Source organism: Uloborus diversus, chromosome 2 (assembly GCF_026930045.1).
Source record: "Uloborus diversus isolate 005 chromosome 2, Udiv.v.3.1, whole genome shotgun sequence".
NCBI classification, from domain to species: domain Eukaryota; kingdom Metazoa; phylum Arthropoda; class Arachnida; order Araneae; family Uloboridae; genus Uloborus; species Uloborus diversus.
This window is the reverse complement of record NC_072732.1, coordinates 41,934,068-41,954,722: the sequence shown is the minus strand read 5'-3', so window position 1 is coordinate 41,954,722 and position 20,655 is coordinate 41,934,068. Positions and strand designations below refer to the sequence as shown.

The window sequence follows — 20,655 nt, the reverse complement described above, 5'->3', positions numbered from 1 at the left end:
AATTTGAGCACAGGAAGTAAGGTATAGGTCAAATTGTACAATTTGTACTGAATAACATTGAATTGATACAGTAGACTTCTCCAGAAATGTTAATTTTTGCTATTATTTTAATAAAATATACTTGTTAAAATGTACAATTCAAACTAAATTATACGGAGAATAAATTACTAGTAAATTATTTTTTGGACTTTTTTTTTCTATGATATAAATATATGGCACAAGCATCAATTAAAGAAACTTTTACTCTACGGAGACTTTTCAGTTTTGTGGTAACCCTATTTTCAGCAAACACAAAATAAATTTAAAAAGACACTTATAATAAATCAATACAGACTGTTTATTAACAATAATTACAAACAAATTGTCCAACAGTATTTACAGTATTATAATACATCGATTCTTCACTTTTCTTCATGTCTTTGTGTCCTAAAATAAAAAAAAAGCATTGTAGAAAAATTATAAGTTTTACTTTCATTAAAGAATTCTGCTAACAGTAGTCTTAAAGTCAGGCATAAACTATAGTTCCCCAGTTATGAACCCTACTCGCATTAAAGGGGCTATTTGAAAACCACCAATTGCTAATGTTAACTTAAAGAGAAATATATTTTTAATGTTATATTTGCATTTATTTTCAAATCTTTTTTCAATGGAGAGCTTTTGTTACCACACAATTTGTTTTTTACTTCTATTAAAAATGAAGAAGAATCTTTGCTGGTAAGTTTTATTACTTTTGGAGACGTTTTCACTTTTGAAACATGTTTTAAAAGAAAAATTAGCCTTGTATTCTCAAAACTATTTAATGCAAAAATAACCGCCAGCACTGAAATGCAAACTAGACCCGTTAAAACATAATGGTCCTGTGGCATTAACATAAGCGATCATTTTTACAAGATCAGGAACTTATTTACAGATCCCCAAACTCTGGGCGCAAAGCAGATTAAGCCTTCAAATAGAATGAACAAGTCTCAGCTAATATGAATAGTTTGAAATCCCAGTACCAAAATATATTTTTTCAGATGATAGTAAATATAAACAGTGCGAAGCTTCTTTTAGAAGTACATCATATGAAGCAGTGAGAAGCGAAGGGATGTAAAAGGACATATGCAAGTTTTGAATAAAATGACTTTAAAGATAACGTTCTAAGTGGACTAACATTGATTTTTTTTTAAAGTCATACTGTACAGCAGCACCTTCTAGGGTTAGGGTTGCCAACCTTGGAGAAACAATTTGACAAGCATCTGTAGCAGGATTGGCAAGATTTTGGACACAACAGTAAAAACCACGGTTTTTACCGTCCTGTCCAAAACTACATTTTTTTAAAAAACTATTTTGTGAGAAAATATCAAAAACAGAACAAAATGCATCAAAGTTATGTTTTATATTGAATATTCATTCAATGGTGAACATTCAAGTATAAGAATATATGTAACTGAATGATACAGCTAATTCTAATCTAGTTACATAGAAGTTGAATTCATCATTAAACATTCCAAATTGTACGCATTTTTTTTTTTTTTTTTTTTTTGTTTCATAATAGTAACCAAACTTTTTGGCATTTATGCACGTGTGCAAAAGAAAGTGTTCAAAATATAGTTTAATAATTGACTGAAATGCAATAAATAGTTACAGAATGTATATTATATTAAAATATGAATTTAAAAAAATGCACAAGTTTTAAAATTTTAGTAAATGTCAATTTATTACTCTTTAATCTATCGTTAAAAAAAATGTTAAAATATCATGTAAAACTTGAATGCAAAAACCATTAAAAAAATATTCTTTTTTTTCCCACCAAAAAATTACATTTAATAACATTTTTCTGAGTTATAAATGGAACTGAAACTAGTTGTCTTGGTAGTGCAGTGAATTTCTTTTCATAACTCTACCAACTGTTACTAAGAAAGTTTTTGCATAATAGAGTTATGGGAAATTTGTTTAGGTAAAATATTTATTAATGAACCTTTCAGAGAAAATACAAATACTCATTAATTAAAACTTATTATTATTTATGAATGATTAATATTGCAGTAAATATCAGTTGATTTGATTACACTTTTAGCTTTAGCATACTTTGATAGAAAAGTGTATTTTTGGACGGTAAAAACCGCCTGTTCTGTCCGAAACCAGTTTTAGACAGTTCAAAACTCAACCCTGATCTGTGGTGAATTTTAGGAGCAGCTCGGTATTTTGCATAAAATTCAACAAAAAACTAACTTTAAATCTCAAAAACACTTATCTAAAATTATTTTTGAGCTATAATAATCATTTTAAACACTTGCATAAAAATAATTATTTTTTACTTAATAAGATAGTTTTAAGCACTATGTCATGCCTTATGCTTTTGAACGCCCGACTGTGAAATGCGGAGCAAAATAACTTTTTTTGCAGAGCTACGGAGTTTTGCAGACATACTTTGTTTTAAGTAAAATTTAGAAATGATAGTTTAATAGCATAATCCAGCCTTCACATTCCCCATAAATAGTAAAAAAAAAATTAATTTGGCGAGTTTTCTTCAAAGCAAAAATCCTGACTTGTCAAGACCTACTTGTAACATTCCCCACACAAATTGAAGGATTTATTACTTCCAAACAAGCTTAGGTTTGTAAATATGACGGAAATACAATACCGGTTTAAACTAAAAAACTCCAATCGTTCAAATTTGCTTGCGAACAAAAGCTTACTAAAAAAACATTCAAATTAAAAACTTGCAATAGCTGTCATAAATCCTGCTGAAATTTTAAATGGGTAATTGGTTGGTCTAAACTTGATAGGAAGTAAAATGAAATGACAAGTTTAAAATCTGATTTTCAATGCATACTCAAAAATTTTTGTGTTCCCCCCCTTTTCTTAAATAATTCAAGCTAGCATATGTATTTGCTATAGCCGAAATGCATTAATTTAGCTTACATGCTAAATGCAATGTATATATAAGATTTTCAAAAAGAGCTAACCTCATATACAAGTGCATGATATTCTTTATTAATGTTATTTTCACAATTATTTACTATCTAGTCAGTCCAATTAACTTAAAAATATTTATAATTAATGCACTTACTTTAAAAAAAACAATCATTTTTACCTCTAAGTGTTTTTTGCCAAACATTAAATACATTTAAGTATTATCTATGCACACCTATTTGACCCCTAAAAGTAAATTGAAAATGAATATTTACCTTGAAGCAAATAAGAAGGGAAGTAATTATTCTGCTGCTGAATACTTTATATAAAGCCATTCAATAAAACTTGGGAAATATGATAGGTTGCGGTTACTAAGATATGGTAAACATTTTTGACTAGAGGTGCAAGAGTTTACACTGTGAAAGACTGTTACTAGTCAAAAACCTGACAACCCAGCTTTAAAAAATCCTATTTATGAAGTTTATTAATAAAAATAAAAATGTTGTACTCAAAAACTCACATTATTTCTTGATGCCAGCTGCCATATATCCTTATACACCCTTTGACAAGCAGCTATAAAAAAAACATAAGAATAAACAGGACATGCTATATTTGCTAATACATTTAACAAGAGCTCAAAGCAAAGTCAACAAACAAGAATACTATTTTGAAATTGTCAACTAAAATTATTTTATGGAAATATAACTAGTTTTAAAATTGGAGACAAATATTATTAATGGAGCTAATATCTTTTGAACAATAAAAACAAGTTATTGCTAAAAGCTAAACTAAGTTACAGTTAAGCTATATATTCAATTTAATTTGAATTCCGAAATATAGCGATATAAAACATATGAAATCATCTGGCAATCCACAGGCAAAAAAGAAATTATTCGAGCCAACTTTGTTTCGATAAAGGTAAAAAATCCTACAATAATTATCAGAATAATCATTCTGCACAGGTATATTTCAAGCCTTGTGTTAAACACAAAAGTTATGTTTTTCCTTTTTTTTTTTTTGGTATAGAAATCTCAAAGAAATGTTTTTAAATTTTAAACCATTTCTTTAAAACAGCTTCTCAAAATAGTTAACAATAATCAGTGCAAATGTAAATCATGCTGTGCAACAAGCATGTCTAGAAAAATGGCATGAAATTTACAGAGCTCATAGAACATTTTCAGTGTCAAAAAGTAGAATATTTTCGAAAAAAGGAGGAAAAAGTAGAATTAATACTTGATTTCAAAAGCAAGAACAAAAGCAAAACAATTAAAAAGTGAACACATAAGTATGTCATTATCTGTTTACTGCATCTTACTAGAAGTTTTGCCACGAGAAAACTACATACATTTATAAAAATCAGAATGCCCCGAAAGGAGGTATTAGTCAAAATCCCATATTCAGCAAATTTTAGCTGATGATTTGGCAAATCTGGAGATTAAATTGCAAGTTTTTAAATATCCAAATATTCCTTTTCATTGGTTGTAGGGGGGAAAGAGACACATAGGAACAATTTTTTACATTTCTTTATTTTTCAAAAAGAAATATCAATTTCGCAACACCAAAATATCTCCAAAATTAAATAGGTAGCCTTTTCTTTGTGTCATGAACTTTTAAAAAAATGTGTTTAATTGCTTACATGTGCCCTTTTTGGGGAGAACATATAAACAGGCCTGGGACACATATGAACATGATTAAAAAATGCAGGACATGCATCATATTTTAAAGAACAATATAACGATTTGCAATAATGAAGTTTGACTAAGCAATTTAAAATATGTTTTCACAAGTAAAAGAAAACGGTGAAATTACGTAAAACAGCTGCTCAAAGGAAGAAGTTTCGACCCGAGAAACATAAATCTCATTGTTGCAAATATTTGTAAAAGAGAATGAGTACTGGGACTGCTATTATTTGAGATTTTTTCAAGATAAACATGCCATGTTCACAAGTCTCTCTCCCCCCCCCCCCCCAAGTGTGAATAACCATATTTCACCAGTCGATAAAATTTGAAGTCCCTATCAGAAAACTGAGAGGGTCCCTGATAACAATAATGGCAGTAGTATTTTACTTCGTGCAAAATTTATACTGAATGAAATATACACCAATATTTTGAAAATTGGGATTGAAGGCTGGTAAAGAAAACACATTCATTTGAAATGCTTATAATCAATATTTCACAAAAGATCATACATTTAATTTACTGCATTTTAATTTGATGTAAAATATTCCTTCAATGAGAAGAACAAATAGTATATTCGTAGTTATTCTGTCTAGAAGATTTTACAAAATAAAGGTACGATTGATCCAGGGTGCAAAGCAGCCGTGAGCTAAGGCAAGCCACTTGTCGGTTTTATCGCCGGGCCCCGTGCCCCCATTTAGCTTGTTAAATTTGTCTACTGCGATTCCAAGCCGGGCCCCTTCAAAGGACGGGTCGCTAGTTTCCGACTAAGCTGACATGGCCTCTCGTCGGCACTGCCAGGGTGGTAAAATGGATAATTTTACCAGGTATTCAAGAAAAGACCAAAGAGGAATACAATTCGCAACAAATTAACAAAATTATGAATTTTATTTAATATATAGATTGAAGCAAACCTAACGCTTTAGTGATACACTGAATATTCAGTTGGTATTCAGTACACTGCCTATTCCGCAGACAAACCGAATATTCAAAATACAAAAGAGTCTTAAAAGTTCTGGGTTCTGCTCTACTTGAGGTGCTTAATGTTTCTAGTTACATTTTTTGTTAGAATGAAATGATTTTCATTAACATCTGAAAAATGAAATATTTTGCTACGTTGTAATCCCAACTACATCTGATTTTCGAGACTCTACGGCACTTAAAATATGTTTAACAAGAGTAAAAGTTAAAGTAATGTTTTAACAAATTTAAATATACAATAATAGGTCAGGGCTACAAAATTCTTTAAAATTTTAACATGCCCTGCTGGGCACGTATGTAAAAAAAAAAAAACAACATGTCAGAATAAAAAATTTTAAATGCCCAGTTTTTTTAAATTTTATAATAATAAAAATATTTGAATTTGTCGTATAGCATTAATCAGACAAAAATTACACCTGATTCAAGAACTGTTTCAATATAAAACATATAAAATAAAAGTTATAATAAATAGTAGGGGACTGTGGGGCAAAGCGAAACGGTTAAGATGACTGAGCTTTTTCAAAATGAACAAATAGGAAGTTTGTTTTGAATATTACAATATATAGAGAAATAACATTACACATAAAATAAAACTTGCGTGAAAACATTATTTTTTATTATTGGCAGTAAAATTTAGCCTTCGAGAAAAAGTAGAAGTTTTTTTCACGTTTTTTTTTTTTTTTTTTTCATGGGACAAAGTGAAAAATGAAATATTTTCCATTTGATTGTGAAATTTTTTCGAACAAAATAATGATCAAATAAATAATAATTCACTAAATGAAAAGATAATGAAACAATAAACTAATAAATAAATTTATTAATTGATACAAAGAAAATAAATGAGTGAATAAAATAGAAAGTGAATGCATAAGAAAATAAGTGAAAGAGTGAATTAATAAGTGAATGATTAAATTAAGGAAAAATTAGTTAATTAATGAATGCGTAAGTGATTTGGTAAATGATTGAATAAGCAAACAAAATGAATTATTTCACTTTGCCCCGCATTCACTTGACTAATTGAGAAAAATATTAAAAATACAAATGAGTGAATATCAATTAAATAAATACTGCACAGAATATTAGGAGTTCCCAATTAATATTTCAAATGTTAATTACAAGAACTTTATGATTTAATAACACCAAAAATAATTTTCGACTAACAACAAAACATTACAATTTGAGTATCAATTTTGGAAAATAGCTTGTATTATCATATGCTGATTTTCAGAGGTATTTTTTTCTTGACTGGAATCGACTATGTAGTAAATCACTATAGTACGAAAAAATTCAAACTGTTACTTTGAAATATTATCATTCCACTCAATTTTAATGTAAGAGAACATTCTCAGATGGTCAGATGTTAAGTTATCAGTTATGCAAAATTGCAGATAAACAAAGTTTCCCATTAACTATACTTATTGATTAGCTTTTGTTTTAGGAATGATTTTCATTTTATTTGCATGAAGTATTTGCATGAACTATTAAATTAAAGAAAGGATTCAATGCCAACACAACGTAAAAAAAAACCGACTACAGTATATTTGGGATCGAGTTTAAACTTTATTTTAAGACATCGACAGTCGATCGAATTAAAACATACGGTTTGATAAAATCTTTCAAATAAAAATTGTTACCAACTGTATTTAATCCATCCTGTATGCATATATTCAAAATTATTCATAAACCTCAAGTTTAAAAAGCTTAACATTGAGTTTGAAACATGTGCTACGCTACAAAGAAATGCTTTGACGCGAATCGTGATAGTGAAAAAATATAAACACCAGTGCATTCTTCTGAATTACAATTTAAAGAAAATTGCATTTGAATAAATATTAAACTGATAAATACCTTTTCTCTGCTGTTCCAACGTGCAGCTTACTTCGTCAATCCATCATGGCTCCCTGCTTCGTTTGCTTCTCCGTGTTTGGCGCCGAACCGTAGACTATGTACTACCGCGCATGCGCTGGGTGTCGTGATTGAAACAAGTGTTCATCAAACAAGCGTTTGCAAGAGTAGTTTACGGTGGTGGCGCCCAACTTGCTGAAAGTCTGCCGCTAACGAGTCACGTCAAGTTTGACACAACAAGATAATATCAAGAAAAAATCAAACTTGCCGCAAGTGAGCATGCTATCTGGGATGTGTATAGCACGCATAGAAACTCGTAAAAAAGCACGGTGGGGGGATTTTTCCTGGATTTTAGGTTGTCATAAAATCTCAACAAAAATATCCATTATGATTATTGCACGAACCATCATGCTATGTCAGTACGAGAATACGAGACGTTTATTGAAATTACATTTGATTCGTCCTAGCAACAGAATACAATATTAACATAAAGCTAGGCTTCGGGCTCAAGCTTCTTTTGATTTTTTAAACTTAATATTAGTTCTTCTTTTGCTTGGGTATTGGTTTCTCTGCTCCCCAATAAATATTTTGAGCTAGTGGATGAGCACTGCTATACCCTTAAGCCCTGGAGTTGCCAACTCTCAAATTTGGGTTATAGAAGGTTTGATTACGGGGGGGGGGGGAACCCTCGATACATTAGTTTTTATTGAACTTCATTTTCTTAAAATTCTTTGGGGGGAAACAAAAGCCTAGTTTCATGTTTTTCATTTTAAATTTAATTTCATTCCTAGATATTTCAGCTTTTGCGTACCTGTATTCCTACTGGAAATAAAGTTGCCGTAGGTACATTTTAATCATTTTATTTATTTTTAATTGAAATTTTTTACTTTTAATTTTTATGGGGAATTCGTGTTGTTAGAAGCAGAAATGATTAATTTCTTCACCACCTAAATTGAATCGGGGAAGGGGGGTCTTGCAATGTAAAATTTGGTTATGCCCCCCCCCCCTATCTGTCGGGCAAACTTGCCCCTTCGTCGGAGATTTCCTAGCGCCACCATTGCTTTTAAAGTAAAACACAAGAATTAAATTTGTTATCTTCTCATAATATTTTCATTCTTTTTTTTTTCTTCTTAAAAATAGTCCTACCATCACAAGGTTTTGAGAGGAGCCATGCAGCCATGGCCCCCTCTAGATCCGCCCCTGATTTAGGGAAGGGTCAAAGTGTTAGCTGACCCCCTGTGACAAAAATGTTTTTATGGTTATTAAGTTATTTTTAAACTTAAAAGTTTTTAAATCCAAAAAAAATATATATGAAATTAGCGCTACCCTGGTTCAGTCACTCGTTTACGCTAGAGTCCCTACATGTTTTATGTCCGTCCCGTAAGTTGTATCGGTCTGAAAATCAGGAAGTAAAACCAGTAACTAGAGTTAAAATGTGTGCATTCATTTGCTTTCAATTTATCATCATCAAAAGAGGGGGGGGGAAATAAGTGTGAAAGGCCACGGTTAAGCCGCTCGCGGATAATGGGGAGTTTACTGTATTATAATATATTTTTTTGCTTCCATCACCATTATTATCTTCTACAAGTATAATTGAAACACATTGTGTGATTTTTATTCCATATTTGTTACAATTAATGAACACTTAAAGCAAATACAAAGCGTTAAATACTCAAAATAAATGCGTACTTGAAATTTCTAAAGCATTGCATAAATGCTCCATGTCAGTAAATTTCAAGCATTGTGCTTTCAAATGGTATACTATCGATAACAATCCAAGTATTTTCAATAATTCTATTTTTACCATTTGTATTAACGTTTGAATAGTACATTTGAGTCACACATGCTTAATTTTTATTTCAGCTTTTTGTTTTTAATCATGAAACCACTACTGACATGGAGCTTTTTGGCGCAAGAAGTACAAGATGTACTTTGAAAATATATGAGTAATTCAATTCAGTTAAGAAGTCCAATTTCAGAATGATATGATATATTCCTATTTTTATGTTATAGAAATTATGAAAAGCAAAAGTGAAAAATCTGTTTTCAAAAATTTAATATAATAATTTCGGAATGTGGATGGCATCCATCTAAATCATTAAATGTCAACATGTTGAAGGGGTGTGGAAATTTTAAGACTGTGTAATTAATTTCGTGTACTGGATCTTTGTAGCATTAATCTGATGTGCAAAGTTACTGCGATTAAAATCTGCCTATTATAATATTTGTCAGTAAAAATCACCCTAAGGGATAGGCTTCAGTACGACAGGTAGGGAAGAGTCATTATAGAAAATGGCGGCTATCCGGAAGAAGCTGGTCATAGTAGGAGATGGAGCTTGCGGTAAAACTTGCCTGCTCATTGTATTTAGTAAAGATCAGTTTCCTGAAGTTTACGTTCCAACAGTATTTGAAAATTATGTTGCAGACATAGAAGTAGATTTGAAACAGGTGAGGCTAATTTTCATTACTTTTCAAACACTTCATTCCCACTCTAACGCAAATTCGCTTTGCGTTTATTAATATTTATTTTCAAATATTATTTCGAGTAATTGTGCCATTATGGAAGTTTTTGATTGGCACCCTGTTTAGTTTACCGCAGACTTTACTAAAAATTGAAGAGTTAACGTTGAACCGGAACAACTCCCTTTCAAAGTAATAATTTTGATTGGCACGGTTAAGTTTGAATAGAACGAATAATCAACTCAAAATGAAACACAAATCGTTCTAAAACGTATGTTATGTACGTTAATTCTTGGTTTAAAGAAATTGATCATTTTCATGTGCTGAAATAGGTTCATCGGCCGGTAGCAATGCGGTTTAATCACATCATTTATGAAGCTAATAAATCGACTAAAAACAATAGAGTTACTTCAAAAATGTTTTTATCTCTAATATAAAAGTCAGTAATGTGTTGGCATAATGTTAGTGAGGGTGTAGGGTGATAAGTATACATGTAAGTTGTTTTACATAATGAACTAAATAATTAAATTGATATCTTTGTATTAATGTCAATATTGGCGATTCATATCAATACATTGCTCTGTTTTGTTATCATAAATGCAAAAATATCTTTGTACAGGAACTAATTGCCAAAATTATTGCTCTCTTTAAAGGAACTTGATGTGATGAGTCATGTTTTTAAAAATTGCACTTTTTTTGTTTTCAAAAACAAACTATCTTCATTATTAAATCCCAAGATTCAAAACAAAAAAGCAACATTTTTTTGTTAAAAGTTCCCTCTCTGAAAAAGTTTTATTTTAATTGAACTTCTAAATGCAATAACTCAATGCCTTCAAACATTTGTGATTGGTTTCAGTTAAAGCAGCGTTAGAAATAAACAGTTGTTGGGGACATTTCGCGACTAAAAACTTCATTTCCACGTCCAGACTTCCAGTCCTTGGCACTAAGTTGACACCTGAAATTTTGAATTGCTTTGAACCTTTTCTCACTCCTAACACATTGCAGTCCCAACTAATGATGTTCCGGATATCCAAGGAAAAATAAAAATCCGTATACTTTTTGACTGATCGTTTCTATTCTAAAAATTCTTAAATATTTGAATAAAAGACTCATTCTATTTAAGTTGAGAGGTTTTATTTCCTATTTAAATTAAAAGGTATTTCAGAAACCAATTTGTACCCCCCCCCTTCCCCTCTCTCAAAACAGAACAGGTAATAATTTTTAAAAGTGTATCTGTTTGTCTATTTGTGGCATCGTAGCTCCTAAACAGATGAATCGATTTCGATAGTTCTTTTTTCTTTCAGAATGTGACTTGATCAAAAGTGTTCTTATCTTGGCCTCGTTTTTGTAGAACTTTAATTATTGGAGACATTAATCATAAAACAACCTAAGTTTTTTCACAATTATGGCAGTAAAAACTTACCCATACGTTAAGAACATTGGCCCTAATTGAAAGAGCGAAGTTTTCTGCATTTTATATTTATTTGGAACTTCCAAGTTATATGCGGTAGGAGCTATAATCTTGTTAAAGAAATTCTAAATGCAATTCTAAGCCTTTATATGCGTGATTGGTAGTGATTCCATAGTCTTCAAATAAGGAGAAAAGCTCAATGATTTAAATTTCTATCTGCTGTCAGTTCATATTTGTTAACAGTAATAATGTGTCCTGACCCACGAAATTCATCTTAATATGAGGTTGGCCCTCTGGGACATGTTTTTTTTTTTAATTTAATATTGGTTTTTGTTATTGAATTTGGGGTTTCTGTTAATCTTCATTTTGGTCTTCATCGGCATCTTTCAAAAAAAGAGAGACTAAATTCTCTATTTACTGTTTGTCTTTGTAAATGCGTTCCGGGCTCCATTATTCCATCGGTCAGAGTAAGCTGGGTGAAATGGGTCAGCACTGCATTTATGCTGAAATAAAATGCAAAAAATTATTTCTAGCCTGTCCAGTAGCAGCTTTACACTCTTGCTCCTGTATCCTACATCTACCGAGCACCCTAGAAATAATTTTTCACATTCTATTTCTGCATTAATGCAGCACTGACCCATTCCTTCAAACTCTCCCTCAATTTTAACAGAAATTTCTTTAATGAGTAAATCACATCATTTTCGCCGTAGATGACATTTTTTGAAGTAACTACCATTATTCTGACGGAAATACCTTCCGTAACAAATTTTACACTTGGATAGTAGAATTGGGTGAAAAAAAAATTTGAGGTCCCTATCCGTGGACCTTGCCAATAATGATCTGTATCCGCGGATCTCCTTTTTTAATGATCCGGCATATCTCTAGTCCCGACCCACAATTGATATCAACAAATAGTAAGAAACATTTCCTCAATTTTAACGAACTACATGTGTGCATCATTTCTATTGAATAAATCCATTATTGTAACCATGTATGTGTTAGTTGAAAATACCACCTACGTTTTTACTTTCTTCTATATCTAATATATAGAAGAAAGTATTGGATTCGTGCAAATTTTCGAATTTCGAATTTTGACGGATTTGAACGTTTAGAGGTGTGCTGAGTTCATTTCGACTATTTTTGGAAAATGTCTGTCTGTCTGTGTGTGTGTGTGTATGTATGTATGTGTGTGTATGTATGTGTGTCACGTCTGTGTGTGACCAGTTTTTTGTGGCCGCTCTACAGCAAAAACTACCGCATGAAATCGAACGAAATTTGGTACACATATGTGCCCGTATGTGAACTTGTGCCCATTGGTTTTTGGCGCGAATTCCTCCAAGGGGGGTGGAGCAATGGGACGTTTTTTGAGTTACGCGTGCTTGCTATTCCTCAGGAAGTAACTGGCGTAATCAAACAAAATTTGGTCCATACGTTGTCATTAACAGGAACATTTGCTGATTCAATTTTATTGTCAATAACTCAAACGGGGGTTGAGCTATAGAACGTTTTTTTGTTGTCAATTGTGACTGCTGTATCTCAAGAAATAATGAACGGAATGAAAGAAAAATTTATCGGCAAGTAGCCCTTAGTGGGTATAAGAGCTGATTTTATTTTGGTGTCAACAGCTAAAAAGGGGGTAGCGCAATCGCCCGTTCTTTTTTTCCATTGTGAGTGCCCTATCTCAAGAAGCAATGCTACGTTCTGGTTGAAATTTGGAATATATGTGAATCCATACGTAAACAGGCTTTGGTTCAATTTTGACGCCAATCGCTCCAAGAGGTGTTGATTTTTTTTTTTTTTTTTTTTTTTGCGAATAAAAATAGCTTTATTAATGCAACAATAAGAAAGATAAATCGTAATAGATTGTCGTCTGCGTATTTCTCGTGATTTTAATTGTATGGAAATGATCGGAAATATTATTTCAATGATTTAAAATTTTTAACTGTTGCCATCTTATGTTTGTTAACAAATAAAATATTTGTAATTAATTCAAGCAAGGCTTTTAAAATAACTTTCAATTTTCGCTCTTTGCTTTGCTTTTGCAATAATTCAGACATTGGGATGGTCGTCAAGTTTTTTCATGTGTAATTTTGTTTTTGTTGGGAATATTGCTTCCTCGTCAAGCATGGGGAGGGATCAGAAAAAAAAAAAGAAAAATATAGAAGAAAGTTTCGTGATGGCCACAACATACTAGTTCATTTTGACATCTGGAAAACATTGTCAAGCGTTACATGCCTAGATTTAAATTCTTAATTCTGACCCAGGCAAACAAAGCTACAGTATAACTTCAATTTAACGATTTCCTTGATTTAGCGATAACTTTGTCCAGTTTGAACAATCCTTAAATCGGGTTTATAATGTATCATTTATTTTCGGCCAAAAAAAAAAGAGAAGTTTCCTCATCCAATCATGAAACTTCAAGTCTATAAAACCTAAACAGATTATGGGTTGTTTTTTTTTTTTTTTTTGGTTGACTAGAGATAGAATAATCCTTGTTTGAAAACTGGCACCGTATTTATATTGTAATGTAAAATGTGTGGGTTTTTTTTTTAATTATAATTATCCTGGTTATATGCTCAGATGTGCCTATAGCGATTTGTCTAAAATTATTATGAATATGTAGTGAGTATTATGATTTGTAGAAATCATACAGATTTCCTCAATTTACCATTTGTTTACCTTTTATTGTATTAGCTTTCAAAAAACTGTCTTAGCAAAAATGATAACTTGCTTTTGTCCCGAAAACAAGCAGATTCTAGTCACCCTTTACTGTTTGCCATTAGCAAGTAGAACAATGTTGTTTGTCGCCATCCCTAAAGTAGAATACTTGACAATGTTCTGCAATGTAAAATCATTTGACCAAACTTGTTCTGCAAGTACTTAAAGCATTGTATATACAAGCAACCAACATGACCTTTTCCACAAACGAGAGCTCTAACTCAAAATCGTTTTATACAGGAGTGGTTTGTTTTTTTTTTTTCAATTTTTAAAACTTTGCTGTTGCTATGCATTTCTGTAGAACCTAAGCCGATTGAGATTCTCCAAAAATATTTTTTGTGCTTTCTAAAATGCATAGAAAAAGCAAAGATACAAATTTTATAAAAATCTGAACCTAGATTTTTTAACCATGTTTTTTTTTTTTTTTTTATTATTGGTTAATTTTTACATGAAATGAAAAAGCAATTAATGTTTATAAATAGATAAATTACTAAAATAATAAATAAAATGAATCGAGTTAGGGTAGCAAATAATAAAACACTCCAAAACTTTCTAAATGTTTGAAATATTTTCAAGATGCAAAAGGATTGAAATCTTAAACAAGGCACACAACTTTCGGCGATAGAAGTGTTTCAATGTTGGCATGTTTCCAAAACATACGTTTATAGAGGAAATTGCAGTGGTGAAGATTGATTGGGAAAAAATGAGGAAAACTGGAACCAAAAATGCTAGAAAAAATCAGAATCTTCTCAGATTTAGAATATGAAGTTTCTGCAGAAAAGCTGCTGAAACTGCTAATTTTGTACAAATATCTTCCAACTTACGATAGGATTTTGCAGAAATTCTGCAGATTTCATTAAGTTCAAAGCAAATCTGAAGTTCCTGCAGATGACTTATCGAATTCAACATTTTTCACGTCTTTTCCACCAAATTATCTTAATTTCCGAGAATTTTAGATCTTCTTCTAATTTAAAGAAATCTGCAGAATATGCAAAATTCTATCTTGAATTGGAAGATATTTGCAGAAAATTTGAGTTTTCCTCTCACATTTGAGCGGAATTGTTCTGCAGCTCAGGCATCTGCGACGTAGGTCGCAAATTTAGTAGTACAGTAGAACTTCAATTAACTAAAGTTTCTGTTAACCGAGTTGATAATGAAGTCTTTTTTTTTTTTTAACAAAGTAAATTTAATAAAATAATGAATTTTCAATTTGAAAATAAAAATATTTTCTGGAAATTAGTGTGTATTTTTGATGCATCTTTCAATATTTAGGTACCTTGGTATTGTTAAAAAAAAATCATGGTACCCTTCACCGGCTAAGCTAGAAGTGGCAGGTACGAAGGTATCATTAGTTAAAATAAAACTGTAGAACATTTGTCTTTTTATGTTCATCTTTTAAAATCATTCTGTTATATTTTTATGTAATACATTTTTAAAATTCGTGACCCTGACAATTTTTATACCAAATTTCTCTCAACCGAGATTTCCGACATTCGAGGCACTAGTGGTCCCAATTAGCTCGGGTAATCGAGGTTCTACTGTATTTCTACTTTGGGGGGTCGCCATGCCACTCTTTTTCTGTGTTTCTTTTTTTTGCAAATAACAAAAAGTAAAAATTAGCTACTAAGTTAATGCTTTACAGGATTTCCAGTACAGTTGCATTTCTACAAATTGCAAAAATGATGCAAGACATTTTCTTTTCTTTTTTTTTTTTTGTCTAAAAAGAAATAAAAACAATGTACGATCTGAAAGAGCTTATGATGCTTAGCATCAGGCTGGCATTATGTCCCTCCAATAAATGCATTATTTGAGGCAGGGAAGGAGACTTTTACCGTTTTTGAAATCAAACGTATTCTCTCAGTGATAAGTAAAATTCGAAATTTTTTGGAATTTCAAATTTAATTTTCAACTAGAGATGAGGCATTTAAAAAACTGAACGTATTCATTAACTCGGACATTTTAGTATTTTGCTAAAGCTTTTTGTTTGAATTTAAGTTGTTTTACTATAAAGCTTCTGAACTCTGCTCAAACCCTGCTACTAGAACATAAAAATTATGTTTTAATACAGCAAATAAATGTCATTATTTTGAATTGTATAATCAAGTGTTAATTACATAAATAATTTCATGAATTTTTTGAGGAATGTTTTTTGTCTCATCGTGCCATGCTTCTTGTGAGGAAAGTGTTTTGTTGGATTGAAATTTCTAATGATAGAAGAAACACTTAGTAGCAGCCGAGTGTCAAATGATATTATTTTAATCACTGCATAGCAAGTGGCAGACCGAGATAAACTGTCTGTGAACTCAAAAATTATTTCTCAAAAACTTTCCACAAAAAAGGCTTTTGAGTATTGCAGACAATACTAATAATATAAAGTTATATGCAATCAATTGGAAAGTCACTACCATGAGAACAGCTTGGTTGCTATTATCTCATGATTATTAAATCGCTCACTCCTTTCAAAATTGTCATATCTGAAAAATGACTGATTTTGAGGGATGCCTTTTTTTTTGAACTGCCATGAATGAGTAGGATATTTCTGTAACTTAATATTTTGTCGTTAGAGAGCAAAAGTCGCATTTACATTTTCAAAAAGTTCCAGAGTATTCTTTTCAAGAATCACATTTTGGGTAGGGCTTGATTTACCATTAGTAACACAAATGTCATATATTAAATCATTTCAAGCTACATGTTTGAAATTTCGTGCAAGAATGTCGTAAATGAAATGCAACATTTTAAAACTGGCACTTTTTACACTAATCTTCTTGAAAAAGAAAAAACGTAATATTTTATAGGATTCCTAACCCCCTTGACCTTGTGCACGCTTAGAATCCCTTGACCTTGTGCATGGAAAAAATAGTTTAATCAGCAGCGTTATATATATTTTTCTTTTTGATATCTTACTTTTAACTTTAAAATCGCTCTCCTGAGGAGTGAGCGAAATATGTCAATTTCATATGTGTGTAACAAGCCACTGCCACGCAATCAACAAAAGAAATCATGTTTTAGTTTAAAAAAAAATTGGATGAATAAATTTTTTTAAAAATGTCAGAACTGTCTGCAAATTTTGAAGATTTTTGCGAATGGTGATCCTGCAATCATCTATATCAGTGGTACCCAACATATAGCCTGCCAAGCTTATCCATTTGGCCCGTTGTTTCGTTCAAATGATTTCTGAAAAACAGATGCATTTAATAAAAGCATAGTAATGTTATTTTTAATTTTCTTTCATTTTCCATATTTTCCTGCGCTATTGGAAAAAATTTCAAATTTTTATTGGAAAAAATTTCAAATTTTTTCGAATTTTTTATGTGTTCTGTTCTGACTTGTGAGAATCGTCTTATGAGGTGCGGCCCTCTGGTTGAAAAAGGTTGGGCATCATTAAGTGGGTCTATATTATCTGGGCTAGCAAGTGGCTACTGCTAATCTTAATCTTTTAGACGTGTAATAGCATACAAAGGGATGTATTGGAAGAAAACAAGTTTTCACTTGTATATCCCGCTGATTGTGTCAACTGTACTGCTATGCAAAGGCGTCATCAGTTGAACTCAAGATATGAAATTCATGATTCAAGTTTTACAACTTGTTTCTTTGATTTGAGACTAAAAAAATTGATCAATTCACTGTATAGGGCATTCAGGCAGAAGTGATAGTGGTAGTAAGTAAGTAAGGTTGCTGTTTGGCCCCAGCATTTGCCACCTTCATGAGTAATTATTAGATTGCCTATTCTGTTAAATTAACATTTTGCTTAGTTGATTGGCGTTATTTTCAACCATCTCAGCGTCAAAAAACAGCAATCTTTCTTAACAGCAGTTATTTTCAAGTTATTTCGAAATAAGAATATGGTATTAGTTTCACAGGATTCTTTTCTTTTTGAAGTGTCATGAAATGCAATGAAGAAAAGAGCTTTTTGCATCTAGCAAATATTGATGTAACTTTGCATTTTAAAAGTAACATATGAATCAATTATTTCACAAAGGGCGTACGTCCAATGGATTCTCAAAGGACTTACCCCCCCCCCCCCTAAATTTACTTATGGACTCTTTCTGAGATAATAGATTCATATTACTTTATCTTTCCAAAACCCAGTCCAATAAAAGTGCTACTTCCAAAGCTCAAGAAGTAGCACTTTTATATTCCCACATATTTTTTAACGCATCTTTAGTTAACTTTAATCTGCATTAATATCTTATGAATATTCAATAATTGATTTTTCTTTTGATTTTTAAAAAATAGTTGTGTACTAATGGTGAATGATTATTGTTGTTCTTAATTAAAGATGACTTTATCAATTAAAATCAATGTAATATGTTATATTAATCTTTAAACTTCATATTTTTCCCTCTACAAGCAAAAGAGAATAAGGTAATTGCAAAGTTTGATAGTATTTAAGTATTGCTAAAACTATAAGTGCTGTTTGAGTTAAATGCAGATCAACGTGACCCACCAGCAGACCAACGTACTCCATCCGTAGGGCACATTGTTCCACTTTGGAAGTTAAAACCGTTACCATTAAAAAATTTATATAAAAAAAGTTTATCAATTCTCAACTCTTCCAAAAAAAAATCTGTGGTGTTGAGAGTGTTTAGTGAAACTTATTGTAAAAAATTGAACTGTTCATTAAATTTTTTGATGAGATAAAAAATGATAAATTAAAAAGGCTGAACGATGTCCCCCACCTCCTCTTACTCTCTTTTACTGTAATCATTACATGTGATATGTTTTAGGGTAATTCCATGAAAAATGAAACCAGTAGGTCAAAATTTCATGTTGCAGTTATGTTGCTAAATTATATATCATTGTAATAGCTTTAAAAATATTGCATGTGTTTTTTAGTAAAAGTTAATATTTTTTTCCTGGTTGGAAGTGTAATTATTCAGGTTGTCATAAAAATTGGAAAAATACATTTTCAAATGCATATCTCTGATAGTGAAATAAAAATAAACAAAATTAAGTACGGTAAACTTGATCACAGATATTTTCATTTTTTTTTTTTTTTAAGTTTCTTTTACTAGCCCTTGTAACCATGTAACTTTAACCCTGTACTAGCTCTAAAAATAGTTAATAATGAAACATTTTCAAAACGTGATCTATTTCGCATTACCTCCACTGCAATTTAGTACTATTTATAAATGTAGCACTTGATATGAATTATGTGAATTTCGTTGTTTTCATTGGTGCATTTTTTCTTTCTACAGGTTGAATTAGCTTTATGGGATACTGCTGGTCAAGAGGATTATGATAGACTTCGTCCCCTTTCTTATCCAGACACAGATGTCATCCTCATGTGTTTCAGTATTGATAGCCCCGACAGTTTAGAAAATATCATGGAAAAATGGAACCCCGAGGTGAGACACTTCTGCCCAAACGTGCCAATAGTCCTGGTTGGCAACAAGAAAGATCTACGTCAGGATCCTGCTACCATCAAAGAGTTAGCGAAAATGAAGCAAGAGCCCGTGAAGCCGGAGGAAGGCAGAGCGATGGCCGAAAAAATCAATGCATTCGGTTACCTCGAGTGTTCTGCCAAAACCAAAGAAGGTGTGAGGGAGGTCTTTGAAATGGCCACTAGAGCTGCACTTCAAGTCAAGAAGAAAAAGAAAAAGAAGTGCGTCATTTTGTAACACTGTTAGTTCTAGCTTCTCTCTTGCTTTAATACTACAACCAAATATCTCTTGGTGATTTTTCAGTGACTTGTTAATGTGTGTTTGATGCAATTCTTGTCTCTACTTACATTTTTTACTCTTTTGTAAAACCATTCCACTTTGGAGCTGTTTAAAAAGAAAATAGCGGTAGGCGATCGATTCAGAATACGGAGAAATGCAATGTTTGAAATCCCCTCATTTGCTTCTTTCCTCTCTTTGCAACGGTTGCAAAAGTTTAATGAAATGACTTAGTGTTTCGATGCATTTTATTAACGTTATTAAATGGGCTCCATTATTTAACATCTTTGTTCTGTATTTGTCTAATTGTTAAGGCAATCAGTGTACAGGTTCTTTTAAGTATGATTTGAGAATTATTGAATCCTAGAGAAGTATTTAAAACTGTTGTATTTTTACTGTAATGCAAAACTAGATCATGTGTGTCTGTTTTCGAAATGTTTTAACAATTTGTTCAAACATTAGATTACGAACTGTGTTGTTTCTAAGTTATCTGTTATCTGCCAGTTCAATGCAGCTAGTAAAACTGTAAACTTTAAATCTCTGCAAGTGTCTCATTTGCTTTTTCCTTCTTTTTAATTTATAAACTCAGCAGTATTCAAATTGACATTTTATATTTGATGTATTTTGCCTGATTTTTTTTATGTTCTCATGTAATGTGGAACACAAGTAAATTTTTTACATAAAATTTTATTGTATGTTTATACCTATAGTCTTATTTTTTCCTCATACACTAATAACATATGCCAAGGCATTTGAAATACAGTAAAAAATCCTTAAGTCATCACTCAAGGGACCAAAAATTTTTGACCACTTATGCGGAGTGACTACTTATGTGGAGTGGGAAATTAAGGAAGAAAAAAAAAGCCTTACAAATATTTATGAATAGCAGTAGAATTCTGTGAGAGAAACAATAGCTTATGTAATCAATGTCTATAAATTAGTGGAAATTTTATAAAGGAGGAAAAATACTAATGATAATTACTTTGTTTTATTTTCTCTTACTTAA

At 31.3% G+C, this 20,655-nt stretch overlaps 1 protein-coding gene and 1 long non-coding RNA gene across 2 annotated transcripts; one reads left to right on the top strand and one right to left on the bottom strand.

The window, feature by feature from the left end:
• Positions 1–326: 326 nt before the first annotated feature.
• LOC129217233 (uncharacterized) lies at positions 327–7,482 on the bottom strand. Its single transcript, XR_008580201.1, has 3 exons — positions 7,404–7,482; positions 3,419–3,471; positions 327–426 (listed from the first exon to the last, which is right to left on the bottom strand). It is a non-coding gene; the product is annotated as an uncharacterized LOC129217233 (long non-coding RNA).
• A 1,999-nt stretch (positions 7,483–9,481) lies between these two features.
• Positions 9,482–20,350, top strand: LOC129216995 (ras-like GTP-binding protein Rho1). The gene is made up of 2 exons (XM_054851220.1): positions 9,482–9,848; positions 19,188–20,350. The coding sequence occupies exons 1-2, from the start codon at positions 9,693–9,695 to the stop codon at positions 19,608–19,610; spliced, it is 579 nt and encodes a 192-aa protein (XP_054707195.1). The 5' UTR covers positions 9,482–9,692; the 3' UTR covers positions 19,611–20,350.
• Positions 20,351–20,655: the final 305 nt, after the last annotated feature.